General features: G+C 39.0%; 1 protein-coding gene across 4 annotated transcripts in view; it reads left to right on the top strand.

The window, feature by feature from the left end:
* LOC129722134 (LON peptidase N-terminal domain and RING finger protein 3) overlaps positions 1-5,099 on the top strand; it is a 154,282-nt gene extending 149,183 nt beyond the window's left edge. For all 4 annotated transcript variants that reach the window (XM_055675381.1, XM_055675382.1, XM_055675384.1 and 1 more), the window contains exons 5-7: positions 245-919; positions 979-1,773; positions 1,829-5,099. In XM_055675381.1, the coding sequence (XP_055531356.1) occupies positions 245-919; positions 979-1,773; positions 1,829-2,329 (1,971 nt within the window). In that variant the 3' untranslated portion in view covers positions 2,330-5,099. The remainder of the gene's footprint in view (positions 1-244; positions 920-978; positions 1,774-1,828) is intronic.
* Positions 5,100-17,084: the final 11,985 nt, after the last annotated feature.

Genomic DNA, 17,084 nt, shown 5'->3' with positions numbered 1-17,084 from the left:
TTGTTGTTGTTTTTCTGAAGTCGTTTGAATTTTGTGATCAACTGTGCGAAATGACGGTCAATCTCCGAAAAAAAAACTTTTTCCTTTTTGGTTATTCTTTACCGTTAGAACTCTATAGATTATTTGCTACAATATAAACTAGGGTTTTATTTTGGGTATATACCAAGGAACTAACATCAGTAATGTCCTAATGTTCTTATCTCTATCTCTGCTACTAACCGATATTTCCATTACATCATTTCAGGATCTTCAAAATTTGCTCGCCTCGGTTCGGTCGGAGCCGGATCTCCCACCGACCCTGCTGGACCCGCTGACGCTCATCTTTGGTAGCCCCTACCGTCTGATGAATTCACGTAAGCGGCGCCACCACCATCGGTTCCTAACGGCCCACCGGCCCAAAGTGAAAAAGCAGTATCTCAGCCTGAGGACCAGTGACTTTGACGATGACCATTCCGATTGCGGCGACGAGGATTACTTACGGTCTAGTTTTTTCGATGAAATGGACGATTTCTACCATCAAACCATTAATCCACCTCACCACCGACGGAAATCGCTGACGGCATATAATCTGAACATTTTCAACCCCCGAATGGACGTGCCACTCGGGAAGGACTTTTACCCGTACCATCAGCAACAATTGCTAAAAAGCCAAAGACTCCAGCAACAGCAGCAGCAGCAACAACAACAACAACAGCAACATCAACAGCCAGCATTAATCATTCCAGGACAAAACTCAAAACTGAGGTCGTTCGTAGATCGAATGTCTCAGGAGCTGGAATCGATCCGGTGGGCTGAGGGAGCTCCAGTCCGGTTACACGTCAATCCGATGAACATTGAAGCGTCCGACTTTGATTGCGTTCTCTGTTGCCGAACGCTTTGGAAACCGGTGGTGACTCCCTGCGGACACACCTACTGTTGGGTAAGTTTTTTTTGTGCTGTTACAAGTTTACCGGGGCTTATAACGTCTTTTTGTTTCAGGTTTGTCTCGATCGCTGCATGGATTATTCGTCCTCATGTCCGCTGTGCATGGCACCGCTTATCGAACAGTTCCGACATCATCTGGCCAGCAGTGCCGGCCAATTTGCGCTGCTTAGCGCCAATCCTACCCTGATCTCATTGTCTAAGCGTAAAGTAACCCAGTTTGTAGAGGTGGCTATGCAACGGTTTATTCCGGATGCGTACGAAAAGCGTCAGCTGCAGGAACTAGAACGGGAACCGACGGTTCCGGTGTTCATCTGCACAACAGCATTTCCTTCGGTGCCATGTCCACTGTTTGTGTACGAACCGCGCTACCGGTTGATGGTTCGGCGGGCGATTGAAAGTGGAGAGCGTCAATTTGGAATTGCACTACCACAACAGAACGGCCGACAGCGGTATGTAGAGTACGGTACGATGCTGGACATCCGGGACTGCGTACAGCTTGGCGATGGCTGTTCTATCCTGTCGACAGTTGGTGGCCGCCGATTTCGGGTGGTAGCGCGCCACGAGAAGGACGGCTACGATACGGCCAACGTGGAATTTATCGCGGACGATAAAATCGACTGTGAAGGACCGAGTGAGGACGATAAGGTGCATTTAATCCGGGAGCTGCACGAGAAGGTGCTACAGAGGGCGATCGGTTGGCACCAGAGTTTGCCGGAGAACATCAAGTGCGAAATTTTCAAGAGCTTTGGCAAGATGCCCGAACTGGAAGCGAACTGGGAAGATGTGGTGGACGGACCGGCGTGGGCGTGGTGGATTATCGCGATTCTGCCGTTGAGTCAGCATTTAAAGGTATGGAAATTGTGCGAAGCTGTTGATAAAACTTATCACTTTCTTTCTCTTCTAGGTCGGTATTTTGTCTACCACTAGCCTGGAGAAGCGGCTGCGAGCGATCGATAAAACACTTAATCTCGAATCGGCTCAGCAGAAACGACAGCGTTCTGTGTGCGTAGTTCCTGCTTCACCGGCATCGCCACCTCCAGTGAGCTGTTGCGATGGACTGCAAACCACAGTTACGGTAGTAGCAGCACAACAACAGCAGCACCACCAGCAACATCCTAATCATCAGCAGCAGCATCAACAACAACGCCAAGCAATTGATTGTTGCTTACGAGAAAGAACTACCTCAACACACCATCATCATCAGCATCATCATCATCACCATCAAGATGATGATGATCACCATCATCAAGGAAACCATCAGCACAACCACCATCAGCACCAAAACCACGAAAACGATAGTGATAGACATTCTTCTGAGGATCATCACCAGCAACACCACCACCACCATCATCATCATCATCACCATCTCAATCAATCAGCAGAAACTGCAGAGTATTTGCTGTAAAGCTGCTAATTGCGCATTTCCATCCAAAAGTTAAAAAAAGGAAAACAAAAGCACTAAACACTAGCACACTACAAACAACTAATCACGTGAAATGCAACTAAATGGTTCTCTTCTTTTGTGAAATGTACAACATTCGTACCGTCGTGGATCAAACAGTAAACCAATTTATGACCGTGTGTAACCTAATTGCCATAGATCAATATGATAGTTAAATCAATAATCTGTAATCTGTAAGAAAAGAAGAAAACAACACAGAAAAGTAACATTGCCCTTTGTAGAAAAACGAAAAATATTTTCTCCGCTACACAAAACTTTACCGAGAAGCGACACACGCCTGTATGATCTTGAGCTTTATGAGACAGTTTGAAACTTGAGCTACTGCCTGTTGAAGGGTTTTACTATTTTATCCAAGTTCGATCTCCATTTTTGCCATTATAATCTGTACCCTGTATAACCTATCTTCCAAACCTGCTAAAAATTAATATATATATACACACTTTTGCGATCACCTCTTCAATGCGATTAAAACGATGAAGTATAAAGTTTTCCTAATCCCTCTTAAGCTATCTATTAAAGCGATTTCGATCAAGAGATCATTTGTATTCAGTAAGACCTCTATAATCCTCATCTCATTATCTCTAACAAACGGACAACTTTCCCAAAAATCTCTGTTTTTCTCTCTTCTCTTCTATTTATCTTGGACACTTCCCAATACATCCAATGAAACTTTGCTAAAATTTTGTCTATTTAATATTGCTAATAAAAAAATTGCTTCCGTTTTTGAATGAAGTCTTTGGTCTGTTAGTAATGTAAGTCTACGAGGAAGGAAATGCCAGTTTTGTAACCATTTGCGATAGTTCGAATTCTGTTTACTCAGGAGACACAAACTCAGGCCCGGATTTGAGGGGGGGCAAAGGGGGCAGATGCCCCGGGCCTCCCGATTCAAGGGGCCCCCCTAGTCCTGAGGCGACCTTTTTTTTTTTTGCTCGTCACCTTCCAGAACGATACCTCTAAATGTTTTGAGGAAAGAGGGCCTCACAAACAAATTTGCCCCGGGCCCCCCGCCGTCTAAATCCGGCCCTGCACAAACTAGTAGTGCACAAATGACTATTGCTAAAAATAAGAAAATACCATCGTGAGACTCCTCAATTTAGAAAGGAAATTTTCTAATCCATCATAAACGAACTATATTATACTGGAAATTAATTGGTATTCCTTTTTTGCAAGATAATATTCCTAACGAGACCAAAGTCACACACATTACTTTTATTCGATTAGATAAAGCACTCAAATATGGATGCCTCTTATAAATGCTGTATCCAACCAAAATCTAATACGCGTACAACATTACAAAGTACACTAAAACGTGAAAGTGAATGCAATTGGAGCCCCTATTCTAAAATTCCCGCCATACCAGCACGACCAGCAGAGCAACTATGGGATCCCTAGTTGTATTCACTTTATGCCAACACTAATGAATGCAGGGCGCCGTGAACATGACGACAATCTTTTCCATGCGAAGAAAAAAAAATTAACCTCCAACCCTATCAGAACCCATTGAAGGAAATTCAACCCGGAAATCCAACCACAACTTGTCTCTGTACCAAGTAAAACCCAGATTAGCTCCCGGGCAAACAGAACTGTTAACGGTAAAAGGAGAAACAAAATTCTCCCCAGTTAAACACACCGAAGATAACCAATGGAACTTACCAGAAACAATCACATCAATAGAGGATTTAGATAACTACAACCAGAAAACAGGTAGTGAAAGCATTGAATGCGTGTATTGATGGCAGACGTTAGATAGTTAGCAACAGTACGCCACACGGGTTAGGAACCTTTGACAAACTGTATCCTGTTTGGTTTATCAACCGAAACTTGGCGAGTTAATGTAGCTTTCCTTAGCATGCCGGCTAAGAAATCAACAGAATGTTATAAAACTAAATTTCCTTTCCACTCATCCGTCAATGTTGGGAATAGTAGTTAGGAATTTACACCGCAGGAGAATACCTTAATTTGTGATATCATTCATCTAATTTTAGTGAAACGTCAGGCACACTCACGGTGTCCGGCGTTGTTTAGCTTAAGGCTTTTTGTACTCTCATGTTTCTAGGTAAACCTATCTAATCTACCTTTCGATATCGTAAGCAAGCAAGCAAGCAAACAAAAATAAGAAAAATATTGCATTTTAAATATAACAGCCCCGCATCCCCGGCCGTAGGGTTGGAATCCAACCCCTCGAGTCATGAGCGCACGTGACTTTTCCTAGTGATGGATCACCAGCGCAGCGCTGTGCTGTTGAGATCACGAGTGAATGCTAGGTTTAGCTATGTTTTGTAAATGTATTAAATTGGTCGTTGTAAACGTTGCGCAGCAGCTTCTGCCTCTCCTTATTCCGGCTAAGCCCTGCAGAAGAAAGACCGTTCACGCAGAGCGGAAGGCAAAAAAAAAGTTGAACTTAAACTCAATTCAGGACCGACAGTTGGTCGAATTGTGGATTGGAGATTCAGATGTAGGGGAAAAAAGGTCGACAATTTAGGTAACAATTTATTCTAAACTTATTTTCCACTCATGAACCTTTACATTAATGACGGCTGCTGCAGGGGTCAGTTAATTTATCTCACTCTCCAACTTGTACGGAATTATAGTAACCGGAAAAGTAAATTGCAGATTGTCCGCAGAGCAAAATAAGAAGAAGAAGAAAAGAAACACTTTCAAAGTCCTATTTTCTAAAAAGTGAGTATAATAAATTTTTGATCGTATAGTAAAATCTATTCTGTTTTGCCTTCAAAAATTAGTAGGTTTGAAAGAATGATTCAATTGCCTTTGCATGTTGATTAAACTCGGTTCGGGCTTCAATGTTCCTTGCTGATTGCGCTTCTGTGCGTTTAGTTTAATGGAGACGCGGTATAGTTTAAAGCAAATGAAACCCCCGCATTTAGGCAGCAAGAAACCTCGTCTTGTCGCGTGACATTTTAGACAGAGAAAAGCGTTTTGCAACAATGTTGATTGTAGCGCTACGCTGCGCTGGAGGGTAATGCAACACTTTTCAACCGGGAATAACATCTAGCCAGGCTTCCGTTCAACATTGCATACAACATTTAGCATGATAAATTGAAACTCTTGATAGCAAAGGCAACATATTATTAGAATTTGTTCTTTGAAATTTGAAAGACAGTTGCAACGATTAATTATTGCAATCCAATTCTATTTAATTGATTCTTGCATTTGTGTACAATGCATTTTCTTTCCCGTTTCCGGTTCTGTTGCACATCCGAGCGATTATTAGTCGGTTGCAAATCAGAACAAAATAAACATTTCGTGGTTACAGTTTGGAGCAAAAAGCAATGAAAAAATTTGACTTCCTAGCAAAATCGTGTTCGGAGTAGTCAAAAGCTAAGCCAACAGCTATTGCATGTGAAACTGACCTGATCAAGGCTCTTAGTAGGTTATGCTGTTATATTAACCGTATATCGTTGGCTCTCGACTAATGGATAAAAAAAGCAGTCAATCACGTGCAAGTTCACGACTCAAAGAGAATGTCTGATAGAGCGTTAGATATCCCAACTGACCACGTTCCAACAGTGTTTTACTGGTTTTCTGGAACCAGTACTTTGTGAAGGAGCTCAAATGCAGAGCGGTTGGTGTCCCCTGTGATTCTACCTATATCATTCACTGACAAGGTCGTTAACAATTGGCCACGATGCCGGTCGAAATAAAAGTTTAAAGCTCCACACCCCTTCAGCATAAACCGTACGCTGGCTAATTCGATTAAGTAGGAAAACCTTGTCAAGATTTTCGATTCTTCTATTGGTTACCAGAAGACTATAATTTTAACAGTTCACCGAAAAAAAAATAACTGACGTATCGAGAGCGATTGAGAACTTAGCTTGCACAGCGCAGAAATCGAAAGTGAAACGGATAAAATTTTCCGCCAATAATTTTATTGAGCAGTTCTTAATACACGTATGACCAGCAACCGCACACAAAGGGGACCGGTTCACGTTGCTCCCCGATCCGTGTGTCACTCACTGCCAGAAAGCCCAGACGCTTCGGTCGATTTCAGATCGTCGTTTACTACACCACGCTGCTGTACCTACAGTCTCTTGAACGGAGTCAGCAAACTTTATTGCTCTCTAGCGCACCCACTTTTGGTTGTGGTTGCCTGTGTCACTCGAAATCACGCCCCGTTTAGAAAGTAGAAATCAATTGGCCTGCTGCTGCGACTATTCATTAGTAGAATTGCACTCGAAGTCCCAGTTTCGTAAGTAGACATGGAGATTGTTGCGTCCGTGTGTTTACTATTTGTCGGAGATCGGACAGAGCGGTAAAGATCTTAATTTGGTAACTGAGAACTTAGATAGGCGATAAGATTGCTCTGATTTTACACTTCACTTTCAAAGAGAACCAGAGCAAAAAACGAACCACTAAATAGCTGTGAACCATATGTGAAACCAGTCAAGGACATCAAGTTTTATAGGAGCAGCTTGTACGAAAGTTCGATCCAAATTTAGCGTTAACGAATGACCGTATTTCGAAATTTCAATTTTTATTCAAGTATTAATTACAAATTTGGCGATAAATCCGTACAAGTATACAAAAAGATGTCTTGTTTGAAAACTACTGCAGTTATGGGCAGCGTGTTTCACTAAACGACAAAAATGCAGCAAGTTATTTTTGGTTTATTTCAATTACTACTAAAGCTTACCTGGGTGAGGTGAACAGTGAAATTCTTGATTTTTCCATTTATACATCAATCGCCAACACCGAAGTATGCGTGCAAATTTATTTGTGTCCACTTTTAAGAAATTTGGTTTTATAAACTGAATCATAAAATAAAAATAAAGGTTTTTATTTTTATTTTTTTTTAAGCACCTTTCAACCATAATCAAATAATTTCAATGCATTTCTGAATATAAACAGTCATTATTTTAAATATTCTTAAGAAAATTATCACGTTATCTATTCAAATATTGAAAAGCTTGGCTTAATGCAAATATAGTGGTGCTTATTACGGGAGTCACTTCACGGTGAAATCAGAGTGAAGTGAACAAAATCCTATTACGGGACTCACGTAAGTGAGAAAAACGTCGCGAAGTGACATCTGCCGTGGAATCTGGGTTATTATGAGTGTCATATCAGTGAAGTGAGAACGGAAAAAGCGACGATTCGCGTGGAATTATTTCACGACCATTTTGAACGGTGAAATGATTCCACGAAGCTTGAAGTCTTAAAGTCGATTGATTTGTGATCTAATGGTAAATATTGGATTTATTCCTCAGTAACGAAGCGAATCAGAGTTTGATCCGTGCCTTAAAGCGGTAAATTTTTCATTCTTTTGCCCGATGAAAAAAATGCAAACTAGTTCAGAAAATTTTCGATACCGAAAAAAAACATTTTTTTTGATGCAGAATGTCTTAGAAATGCAGAACACGTCAAGATCTGGTGTTATCTAAAAAAAACGGGAAAAAACGACTTTCTGGGACTTAGACATTTTTGAGCTGGGAAACAATCTCATTTCACTTGTCCTATTCTCAATTTCACTTCATTGTCAATCTCACTCCACGGAGGTGATTTTTGTCACCTCACTTGAGGTGGAATCGGGAATAGGACTAAAAAAGTGAAGTGAGCGTGAGAGTGAAATATATTTCACCGTGAAGTGACTCCCGTAATAAGCACCAGTAATACCCTTCTTCCTGGCTATTCACACTGGAACAGATTTACTAAAAAGCTTTAGAATTCTAAATAATTCAAGTTTAAAATTCGGGATATTCGAAACATGTGAAAGTGGTCAAGGCGGTCCTAGCCTCTAAATTCTATATATTCCATAGTGCCGGGATCAGGGTCACGTGCACATGCGACATAGAGCTGTCCATGCATGCACACTCGAGGTTTATGCCACAAATTTTCAGTGACTGTCCTAGGACTTTATCAATAGTCATCGCGAATGCGAGACACACGGGAAATTGCAGACGTTCAAAATTGAACGGCGAGTCGGTAGGAGTAATCGAGATACGCGGGATTAATACGACTTCTCCTCCGTAGTTTCCTGTCAGAATTGTCGCTTCAATGACATTTGCCATCGGGTAGTGGCAGCAATGCACCTGTTCGGTGGTAAATTTGGCCTTGACCCTATGAAGTAGTAGTATTTGAAAATATTCGATTAGCATTTTCCTCTCAATTGAGTGTTCAAGTTACTGTACTTTACTTTTCGTTTGTTCAAGACTCGTTTGAAGACTATGGAAACTAAGTGTTTAACTAACGATACATTCATTGTATTTGAAATATGTTGGGTGTCGAACGTCGTTGACAGAGCCTTTCTTCGGTAGACTTTTGCCTTAGAATGCAGTAAAAATCTTACGAAAAAAAAACACTGCCGACGTCGGCCAAAAATCGGAACTCACTGAAACTCACGTTGAAATTATCGCAACGAAGGGCGGGAAATATCAAAAGTTGGTTTTAACCGTTTTATAACTTTTCCAGTTGATTTTCGTTATTGTCATGGCATAGTGACAATATCGTTTTGTCCTGAACAAAAAATCTTGCAATACCTTATAGCCAACCTTTTCTCGAGTTTCTTTTTGTCTAGCTGCTAAAAACATAGCATTGCAAACAAAACAACTATTTGTAAATATTTTCCCCAACTAGTGGCACTAATACATTCGTACATTCGTCTAAAGACCATTTTACGAACTGACAGGTGTCACGGATCCTGCTGATATTGATGCTGCTTTTACGTGCGTTATGTCAGCGGTTCCGAGCTTTCTGTCAAAATTTCATTCATGAATTGAGTTCAGAAACGTCTCGTAAAATGGTCTTTACTCATAATCAGGGCTCTACATTTTCGAAACAAAACAATGAAACTGATATACTCGCGCTGTCATTTCGATTCGAACAGTTTCATTTTCAGTTGATTCCTTTCGGCTACTGTCCACCAGAGTCTATGTTTATAATAAGAGTCCCGCAAAGATGAAACCAAAGGAACCAAATCAGTGTCAAACGAGGGTACCAATCGAGCAATGTAAATAAACAAGGTGATAATGTTAGGAGTATATGAAAAGTGTTGTAATTGAGCGTAATAAAGAATATGTGTTTTTCCGAAGTTTTACTTACACATTTAATCCAACATTAAACCTGTACACTGGTTCACTTAAATTTAACAAAACATCACCGGTGTAATCTTTCAAAACTGTGTACCTTGTGAAGAATTTCAAAATATGATATTCGCTTATGCATGGTGAAAAACAGAACTGTATAGTTCTTGGCAACAAACGGCACAAAAACTGTGTTGCCGAAACGATAGATCTTCTCTTCACGCGACTCTATATACACATAGACTCTGCTGTTAACAAATCACTTCTTTCTCTCTTCCCCGTCTGTTGTTCATCGGATCGTTTCAAATGAAACTAACGACTATTTCAATCAACCGAGAGAGAGACGGAGCAAGCGACTCTTTCCTTCAGCGTCTCAATTGAAATTAGCACCACATCGCGTCATTTGATGGTAGTTTTCTAATACCGCAAGCCGTAGTTAGAACGGCAACGACATCCAATAAATACGTTACGCAAGTTGCGATCAATATTTCCTCCATTTATATGCTTGAAGTACTGTATGGAAGCCTTCTGTCTCCGTCAGCGCTCATTGTTATTTTCAATTGAAAATCGTCATGTGAGAGTGATGGTGATAATCTCCGCTTTCAATTGAAAAGCGTTTGTATCAATTTCAAGCCCTTCAGTATTGTATTTTTGAAATGTATTTTTAACAAGAAAAGATGAGAGGGTTTTTATGCCTGTTTGAGGAGGAGCAGTCGAGATACAGGCTCTATCCAAGCTGGCTTTTCCCTACTCCAAAAGATATTCGGTCCCGTTATGCTTAGCGATTGGGTCTAAATAAATATTAGAGTATTAAAAAACAAGCACTTCAGTTGTCAGAATCACAGCAAGAGCTTTCGACTGGGCGTCATGTGACTCACGAAGTGCTCGAAAATGATACTAAAGCTTTTATTTTATTTTTTTAAATTACAGTGCTCGTGTAAATCCATTTCAACAAATAATAAGTTTAAAAGAGAAAAGCTGGGTCTCACCGCAAGGTGGATTAATTCGGGTTTTTACCACTCACGATCCTTAATGTTCAAGGTTTCTGTTTATTTGCCACTGCAAGCGAATTTACTAGACCAAGTTTAAACCGCTTGTCGACAATGCAATCGTATTTTTGACGTGACCGATTTTTTTTCAATTGGACTTTCATTTACCTTTTGAGCGCAAATTTTTTTTCTTTCTTTTTTTGTATGCAAAAAACCATCTAAAGTCTCAGTGTTGAAAACATATCTTGAAAATTTTTTGATTTGCACCCTGCACTTCCGTAGCTTTGGTAATAAATTTGCTTTTTGTTTGCCTAGTTTAACAGTTCTTCCTAGAATGGCGTGTATATTGTGAGTTATTGAATAACACGAAACGAGCGCACGTCAAATGATTTTCTGAATTCCAATAAGGCAACCCACGGGTGACGTTTCAATGCTTGTACGTTTAATATTGTTGCTGTTTTTCAAGCTGTGAAACCAAAACACGACCAAAACCGAAATCTTCTAATGTCGGCAATAATATCAAAAGTGATTTGTTATTGTTGTATTTAGGATTGGCTCCCGCAATAATAGAGCTACCGATCGGAAAACATTTGTTTTTCACGCTTCTGGATCCGGGTTGCATCCGAGTTGCGACCAATCGAACATACGTAAAGCTGTCATAAGTTGAAAACAGACTGAAATCAGCTGATCGCAACTGTCTCGTGGATTGCCTTATAATGCAAGTACCTATAAGGAACCATTCAAATATTACATAACGCGGAATTTGGAAATTTTCAATACCCACCCACTAAGGCTGTGCGAGATTTCGAATGATTTCGTATATTTCGCAAAACTCGAAATTTCCCGAAATTTCGGTTTCGCGAAATTGCCGAAAAATTTCGTTGAATTTCGCGAAATTCCGCCTAAAATTTCGCGGAACTAAATTTCCAATTTCGACGATTACGAAATTTCGCGAAATTTCGGACCAAATTTCCGATGCACATTATTACATTATTTTGGTTTGTGCTCATTGCACCTCCCAGCTGGTCTCGAGGTACGATGCTGGCCTAACAAGCCAGTTGTCGTAGGTTCGAGTCTCGGCTCGGGAGAGACTGTTAGTGTTAGTATGATCGTAGCGCTGGCCCCGCAATTGTCCTGTACACTTATCAGTTGGCTGCCTATAATGCGATATCTGTGTATAATAAACAGAAGGTCGAGTTCCGAATCGGAATGTAGCACCAAGGCTTTGCTTTGCTTTGCTTTGCTTTGCTTTATTCATTGCGACTGTGAATTAAATTGAATATATCTCAACAGATATCTGGTTTACTAATAAAAGTCAGACATAGAAGAATAAACTCTCAGCCAGTAATTTTTGTTTTTAAAGATAAAACCGTAACATCATGCGGGAAGTATTTTTTATTCACGCAGAGCATAAAATTCATGTCATCACTGTAGCCATATTCAAGGAATATGAAGCCGTCCAAATGTGCTACAAGTTATCTAGTAATTTGTTTGTAGGAATAAATTTTACGCATCTTTTACGCGCATCAAAATGCGGTTATATTTGCAGCGCACAAGGTTAAAGACAGTGCACAACTATCACTTTTTGTCTTTCGTTTAGGAGGGCATAGTAATTTCTGTCAAAACTAAAGCTCTGAAGCTCTATCTTACAGGCCAAATGTTCTATGCTACTCGACTTGTAAACATTTTCAAGCGTTTTTTCGGATTTCTCTGTGTTAGAGGACTTCTCTTCGCACACCGTAGTGTATTTAAATGTGTTTTTTCAGATAGTTCATTGCTATTACTAGGCTGACCAGATATCATGCCTTATAGTGTGCAGACAGAGCGATCGATGTGTCAAGCAGAAAAAGTTGTAATTGCCTGAATATTTAGTATTGTTCAAAACACTCTGACTGCTGACTCCAAAGTCAGCATAGGTTTCAAAATTACCAGGTACCTTATCGAAAATATTTTAATTTTACCAATAAAGTATACCTCATCAATGAATGAATAAAAAGTACATGGTTCGCTCTCATTGAACACATAACTGAGAAATGTTACTCTTATTTTTAGGGGACACAGAATTTCTGACTTTGCACTTGACGAATATACAAGGTAGAAGAAAAGAAGGGTAAGAAACATCGAGAAAGAAGAGAACGAGGATGATTACGAATAACTTAATTGAGTAGAAAGAAAACTATTTGTTTGTTGCATTACAACATTCCATTGTAACTTTTTTTTTTTATTCTCGCTTATTTTCCGTCGGTCTATTTCCGCCACTGTTGTGGCCAATTACCGACGCCCAGGGAGGCGACTCCACACCCAGGTCCCTTACTCACGACCCGTTCATTAACGGACCGGCGCCAACGGCTTTACTTCCTCATGCGATGGAAGGCGTGATCCCAGAGATTTTTCGCCCCAAAAAATCTCCCGGTGTCGGCTAGGATTGAATCTAGACCAGTTGGGTTGGTAATGAGTGGATCACGCCACCTCACAACCATCGACACCTATGTCGGCGGTGGGATTCGAACCCAGCCGTCGAGCGTGGTTGGCAGAGACGTTACCAACCACACTAGGCCCCCGCTCGTATTCCATTGCAACTGTTGATTGGTTAAAAGAAAAATAATTTTTGGTTTGTTTCGAAGGGGCCGTTCCAAACCACGTAGTCAGACCACGAAAAATCACGCGGGGGGTGTGGGGGTTAACGAATAGACCACGTAGTCTTTTTTCTGACTTATAATTTATTATTGCCACTAAGTCAAGACGAAGCTTTCGCAATTTTTTAATTAATAAATTTATTTGACACGACTTGCTAATTTATAAGTGTCACGGAAAGTTTGCGAGTTGTCAGCAATTAACTGTAATCAAATTTTTGAAACATATTTCAAATTTATCCGAAAGAAGAAAATATTTTTTCGGTTTTAAACAGGCTTTGCCATATATGGCACTTACTTCTTTAGAATAATAGTTCTATTTTGCAATGCGTCGGGATTTGTGACATTTTTCCTGGAAGTATATTTCAATGCTCAACGACCGGTTAAAAAAAAATCAACGTCTTGGTCTTAAAAACAATGTACACTAAAGTAGCTTTTTACGCGGGGGATACGTGCCAAGTAAAAAAACGCGTAAATTCCGGAATCCGCGTAAATTCCGGAATACGCGTAAATAAAGCCGCGTAAAAAGCGACCTTAGTGTATAAGACCTGGATGTTCGTGAACTGAAGGAAGAAAGCAAGATGTTTATATTTTGTTCGACATTTAAAAACTTTGTAATTCATTAAAAAACTAAATTACAAATGCGATACCTGAAAATCACTAAAAGTAAGGTTTCACCTATAATCAACTAAATATTTTTCTAGATGATTTCTAGATAAGTATACAATTTACCATTACTATAAGCGAAAAATTTATCGTAGATGATCAAACTGCTTAAACAAATTTTATTTATTTTGATACTCAACAACAATATACTCAACGGAATAGAGTATTTTCAATTACTTTCAGGTAAGGAAACTATTATATTTGTTAAAGACTATCAAATATTATTAAAAATTAAACAACCATTATCTATTTGTTATTTTTGTTTTTGAGAAAATAATATTACCGAAAATTCTATTTACAATTTGCGCAATAACTAATAATCAGTTTCTTAAACCTTCTTTTGTTTTATACATTTTTCATACTTTATTGTACATATATTTGCAGAATAAGATCTCAAAACAAAAGACCACGGGGGAGTAGGGGTGGTATAAAAGGGATTAAAATATGACCACGTAGTTTAGGAATGGTCCCAAATGCATTTTATTATTTTTGGTGTCGCAGAAACTCACAAGGCATATACTTTTAGGACAAGATTTTTTTCTACAACCTTACCAGAGACACTAGTTATGCCAGTCAATCAAACCGATTTAGCTGAAAAAATAATTTTAATCTCCAACTGGGCACTCTGCGGGTAGTTAAAATATTTTATAATCGAAACAGTTTGTTTGATTGGCATAGTGTCTTTGGCAAAGTTGTAGATAATAATATTGTCGTTCCAAAAATAAACATGTTGTGAAAAATTTTTTTTTTTTTTTGAAAAAATATAACTTTTTTTTATTTCTTCATCGTTTTGGTAATTTTTTTGTAATTTTTATACATAAAAAAAGATTTTTGAAATATAAGCTTTTTTATATGAATTTTAATGTTTCTTTTTCATTTAAAAAAAATGAATTTTTTAAAGTTTTTTTTTATCGGAAAGATAAAATTACTATCTAATACTTTTCCAGAGACGTCACACTGATCAAAAAACTTTTGGCTCTGAAAATATTTGTAATCATTTTAATCCTCTCAATCCTCAGCATTTTAGATAGCTTCTTAGCCTATAGAAACGTTTATGCAAAGTTTAAGCCAAATCAAAAATGACAAAAAACATTGAAACTGGGACATTTTTTGTGGAACTACTCAGTTAGAAAGTAATTTTAACTTAGGGGCCAGCCACATGCCACGTGGACAGATTTTCAACGATTTTGACCCCCCCCCCCTTCCCCTCCGTGGACAACTGCCCATATAAATTCTAAAAAATGTATGAACCGTGGACATTAGCCAACCCCCCCCTCTCCCCAAAGCTGTCCACGTGGTATGTGGATGGCCCCTTATATTAAAAAATGCGCAAAAATATTGAAAACTTCAAAGTTTACAGAATAGTCAACTTAAATTTTGATTTCCTCGAATTGATAAAGATGTCACTTAGTCTAGTCTGACTAAACGGTGTTAAAAAAAAAAAACAATAACACTGGTCGACAAAAGCGAAAAAAAAGTTGCCCTAAAGCTCAAAATGGTTGCCATCAACAGGTTTTACAGCTTTTTAACCATTTCTGTGAGTTTTGCTGCTTTTAGAGAATGCAGAAATGCATCATAAGGCCGCCGAGAAGTTGCTCATCGGATTCGTCGCTTTTGCGTTTGCATAGGGGAAAACTCTTAGGAAAAGTTATCTTGGCTAGGGACACCAAAACTCACCGGAATGGTTGAAAACCTACCTACCATCTCTCATGTTTTCCAGATCGAGCTCTAGGACAAAGCTTGGATTTTGAATGATAAAAGTGCTATGAAAGAAGGATTACTATTTTAAACATAGTTGCATTAAACCAAAAGAATCAATTCAAAAGTTTATTAAATTATTATTTACGAAGACATTTCGAGAGTGACCTTTAGATCATTTGTATCTATCGCGCTACTATTACCTGCAATATAATCTGTATGAATGGATGTATGCATCAAAATTTTAGTTTTTAACATTTTTGATATTCTCGTCATTGTCGGTTTATCGATATCTGAATACCTCCGTTACTCTTCGTCGACCAGGTTAACACCTTGCGATTAGCTGCTGAAGGGTACTTCGTTAGCGTACGCTCCAACGTTTCAAATCATTGTAATGCTATGTTTCAGAAACATTTATTTTATTTTTCGAAATTTCGGGAAATTTCACGAAATTTAGAGACTAATTTCGTTTCGTATCGAGAACTCGAAATCCACCTTGATTTCGTTTCGACTAATTTGGCGAAACCGAAATTAAGGGTTAATTTCGTTTCGTTTCGTTTCGACATCAGAAAAGCCAGTTTCGCACACCCTTAGCACCCACCCCCATGTAACGCAATTTTACATGTTTGACACACGCAAAGTAACGCTTCGCTGAATACCCCCCACCCCTGAGCGCGTTATGTATTATATGAATGATCCCTAACAAACATCGCATAGATGTTTGCTCTGTATCTTTATTTACAAATAACACAAACGCACAGGAAAATGCAATTTACGTATTTGCTTTACTAAACGATTGGTGTAACAATTATGCAGCAAATCAAATACTGAGCGCTGAAGTAAAGCGATAATCGTCAAACTTAATTGAATAGCCGCAGCAGCTGATTCTCGAATCATTCACGGCAAGCCTAGTCGAAGCGTATATGAAACAGGTTTTTTGTCTTTCAGTTTTCAGCATCAATCAGCCAAATTAATCGTCACATAGATGTAGAAACAGCATGCAATGTAGGTAAGGCTCGGCTCACAAACTAGACCAGAAACGGTCAATATCACGAGACAGTTGGTATGTGATGCTGAGCGACAAAAACTTAAAGATATTTCACTAAACAGTCGCCCATATACATAGAACAACCAATGCGAATGTTATGTCATACACGAGGGAAGGTTTATGCAACTGAAGTTTACTTTCATTTAAATCTATATATTTTTTTCACGAAATAGGTAAAAAGACGAACAAAGAAGATATGAACAAGATAAAAATAAAAAAAAATATTAAACAGAACAAGAAAGGAAAAGTACTGCAAAAAATACACAACAGTTCAACCTTCACAGGTTCGTGTGCCAGACAATTTGCATTTATCTGTGCATTGCACTGCTTTTATTGGTAAATGAGCCTATGTAATTTGCAAGATGATAAAGTATAATTAGGCACCGTATTGATTGCAGAGCGTCATGCAGCGATAGTATTGCACCATGTTATTTTGTGCGATATGTTGAGATATTTGCAAAACGGGAAAATTTCTATGCAACAGGCGATAGTTGTAATAATAACCTTGAGGTCTGCAATTCTGACTAACTATCGAGCTGCTTTAGAAAAGATTAAGGGCGCGGACGGAAGCAAAAGATGATCCAGTTAGCTGAACCGATTATGTCACGAGAAATAAGAGAAGAATAA

The sequence above is a fragment of the Wyeomyia smithii genome, chromosome 2, assembly GCF_029784165.1.
Source record: "Wyeomyia smithii strain HCP4-BCI-WySm-NY-G18 chromosome 2, ASM2978416v1, whole genome shotgun sequence".
In the NCBI taxonomy this organism is placed as follows: Eukaryota; Metazoa; Arthropoda; class Insecta; order Diptera; family Culicidae; genus Wyeomyia; species Wyeomyia smithii.
Note: the sequence above shows the minus strand (reverse complement) of the source record. Positions and strands in the feature narration are given on the sequence as shown.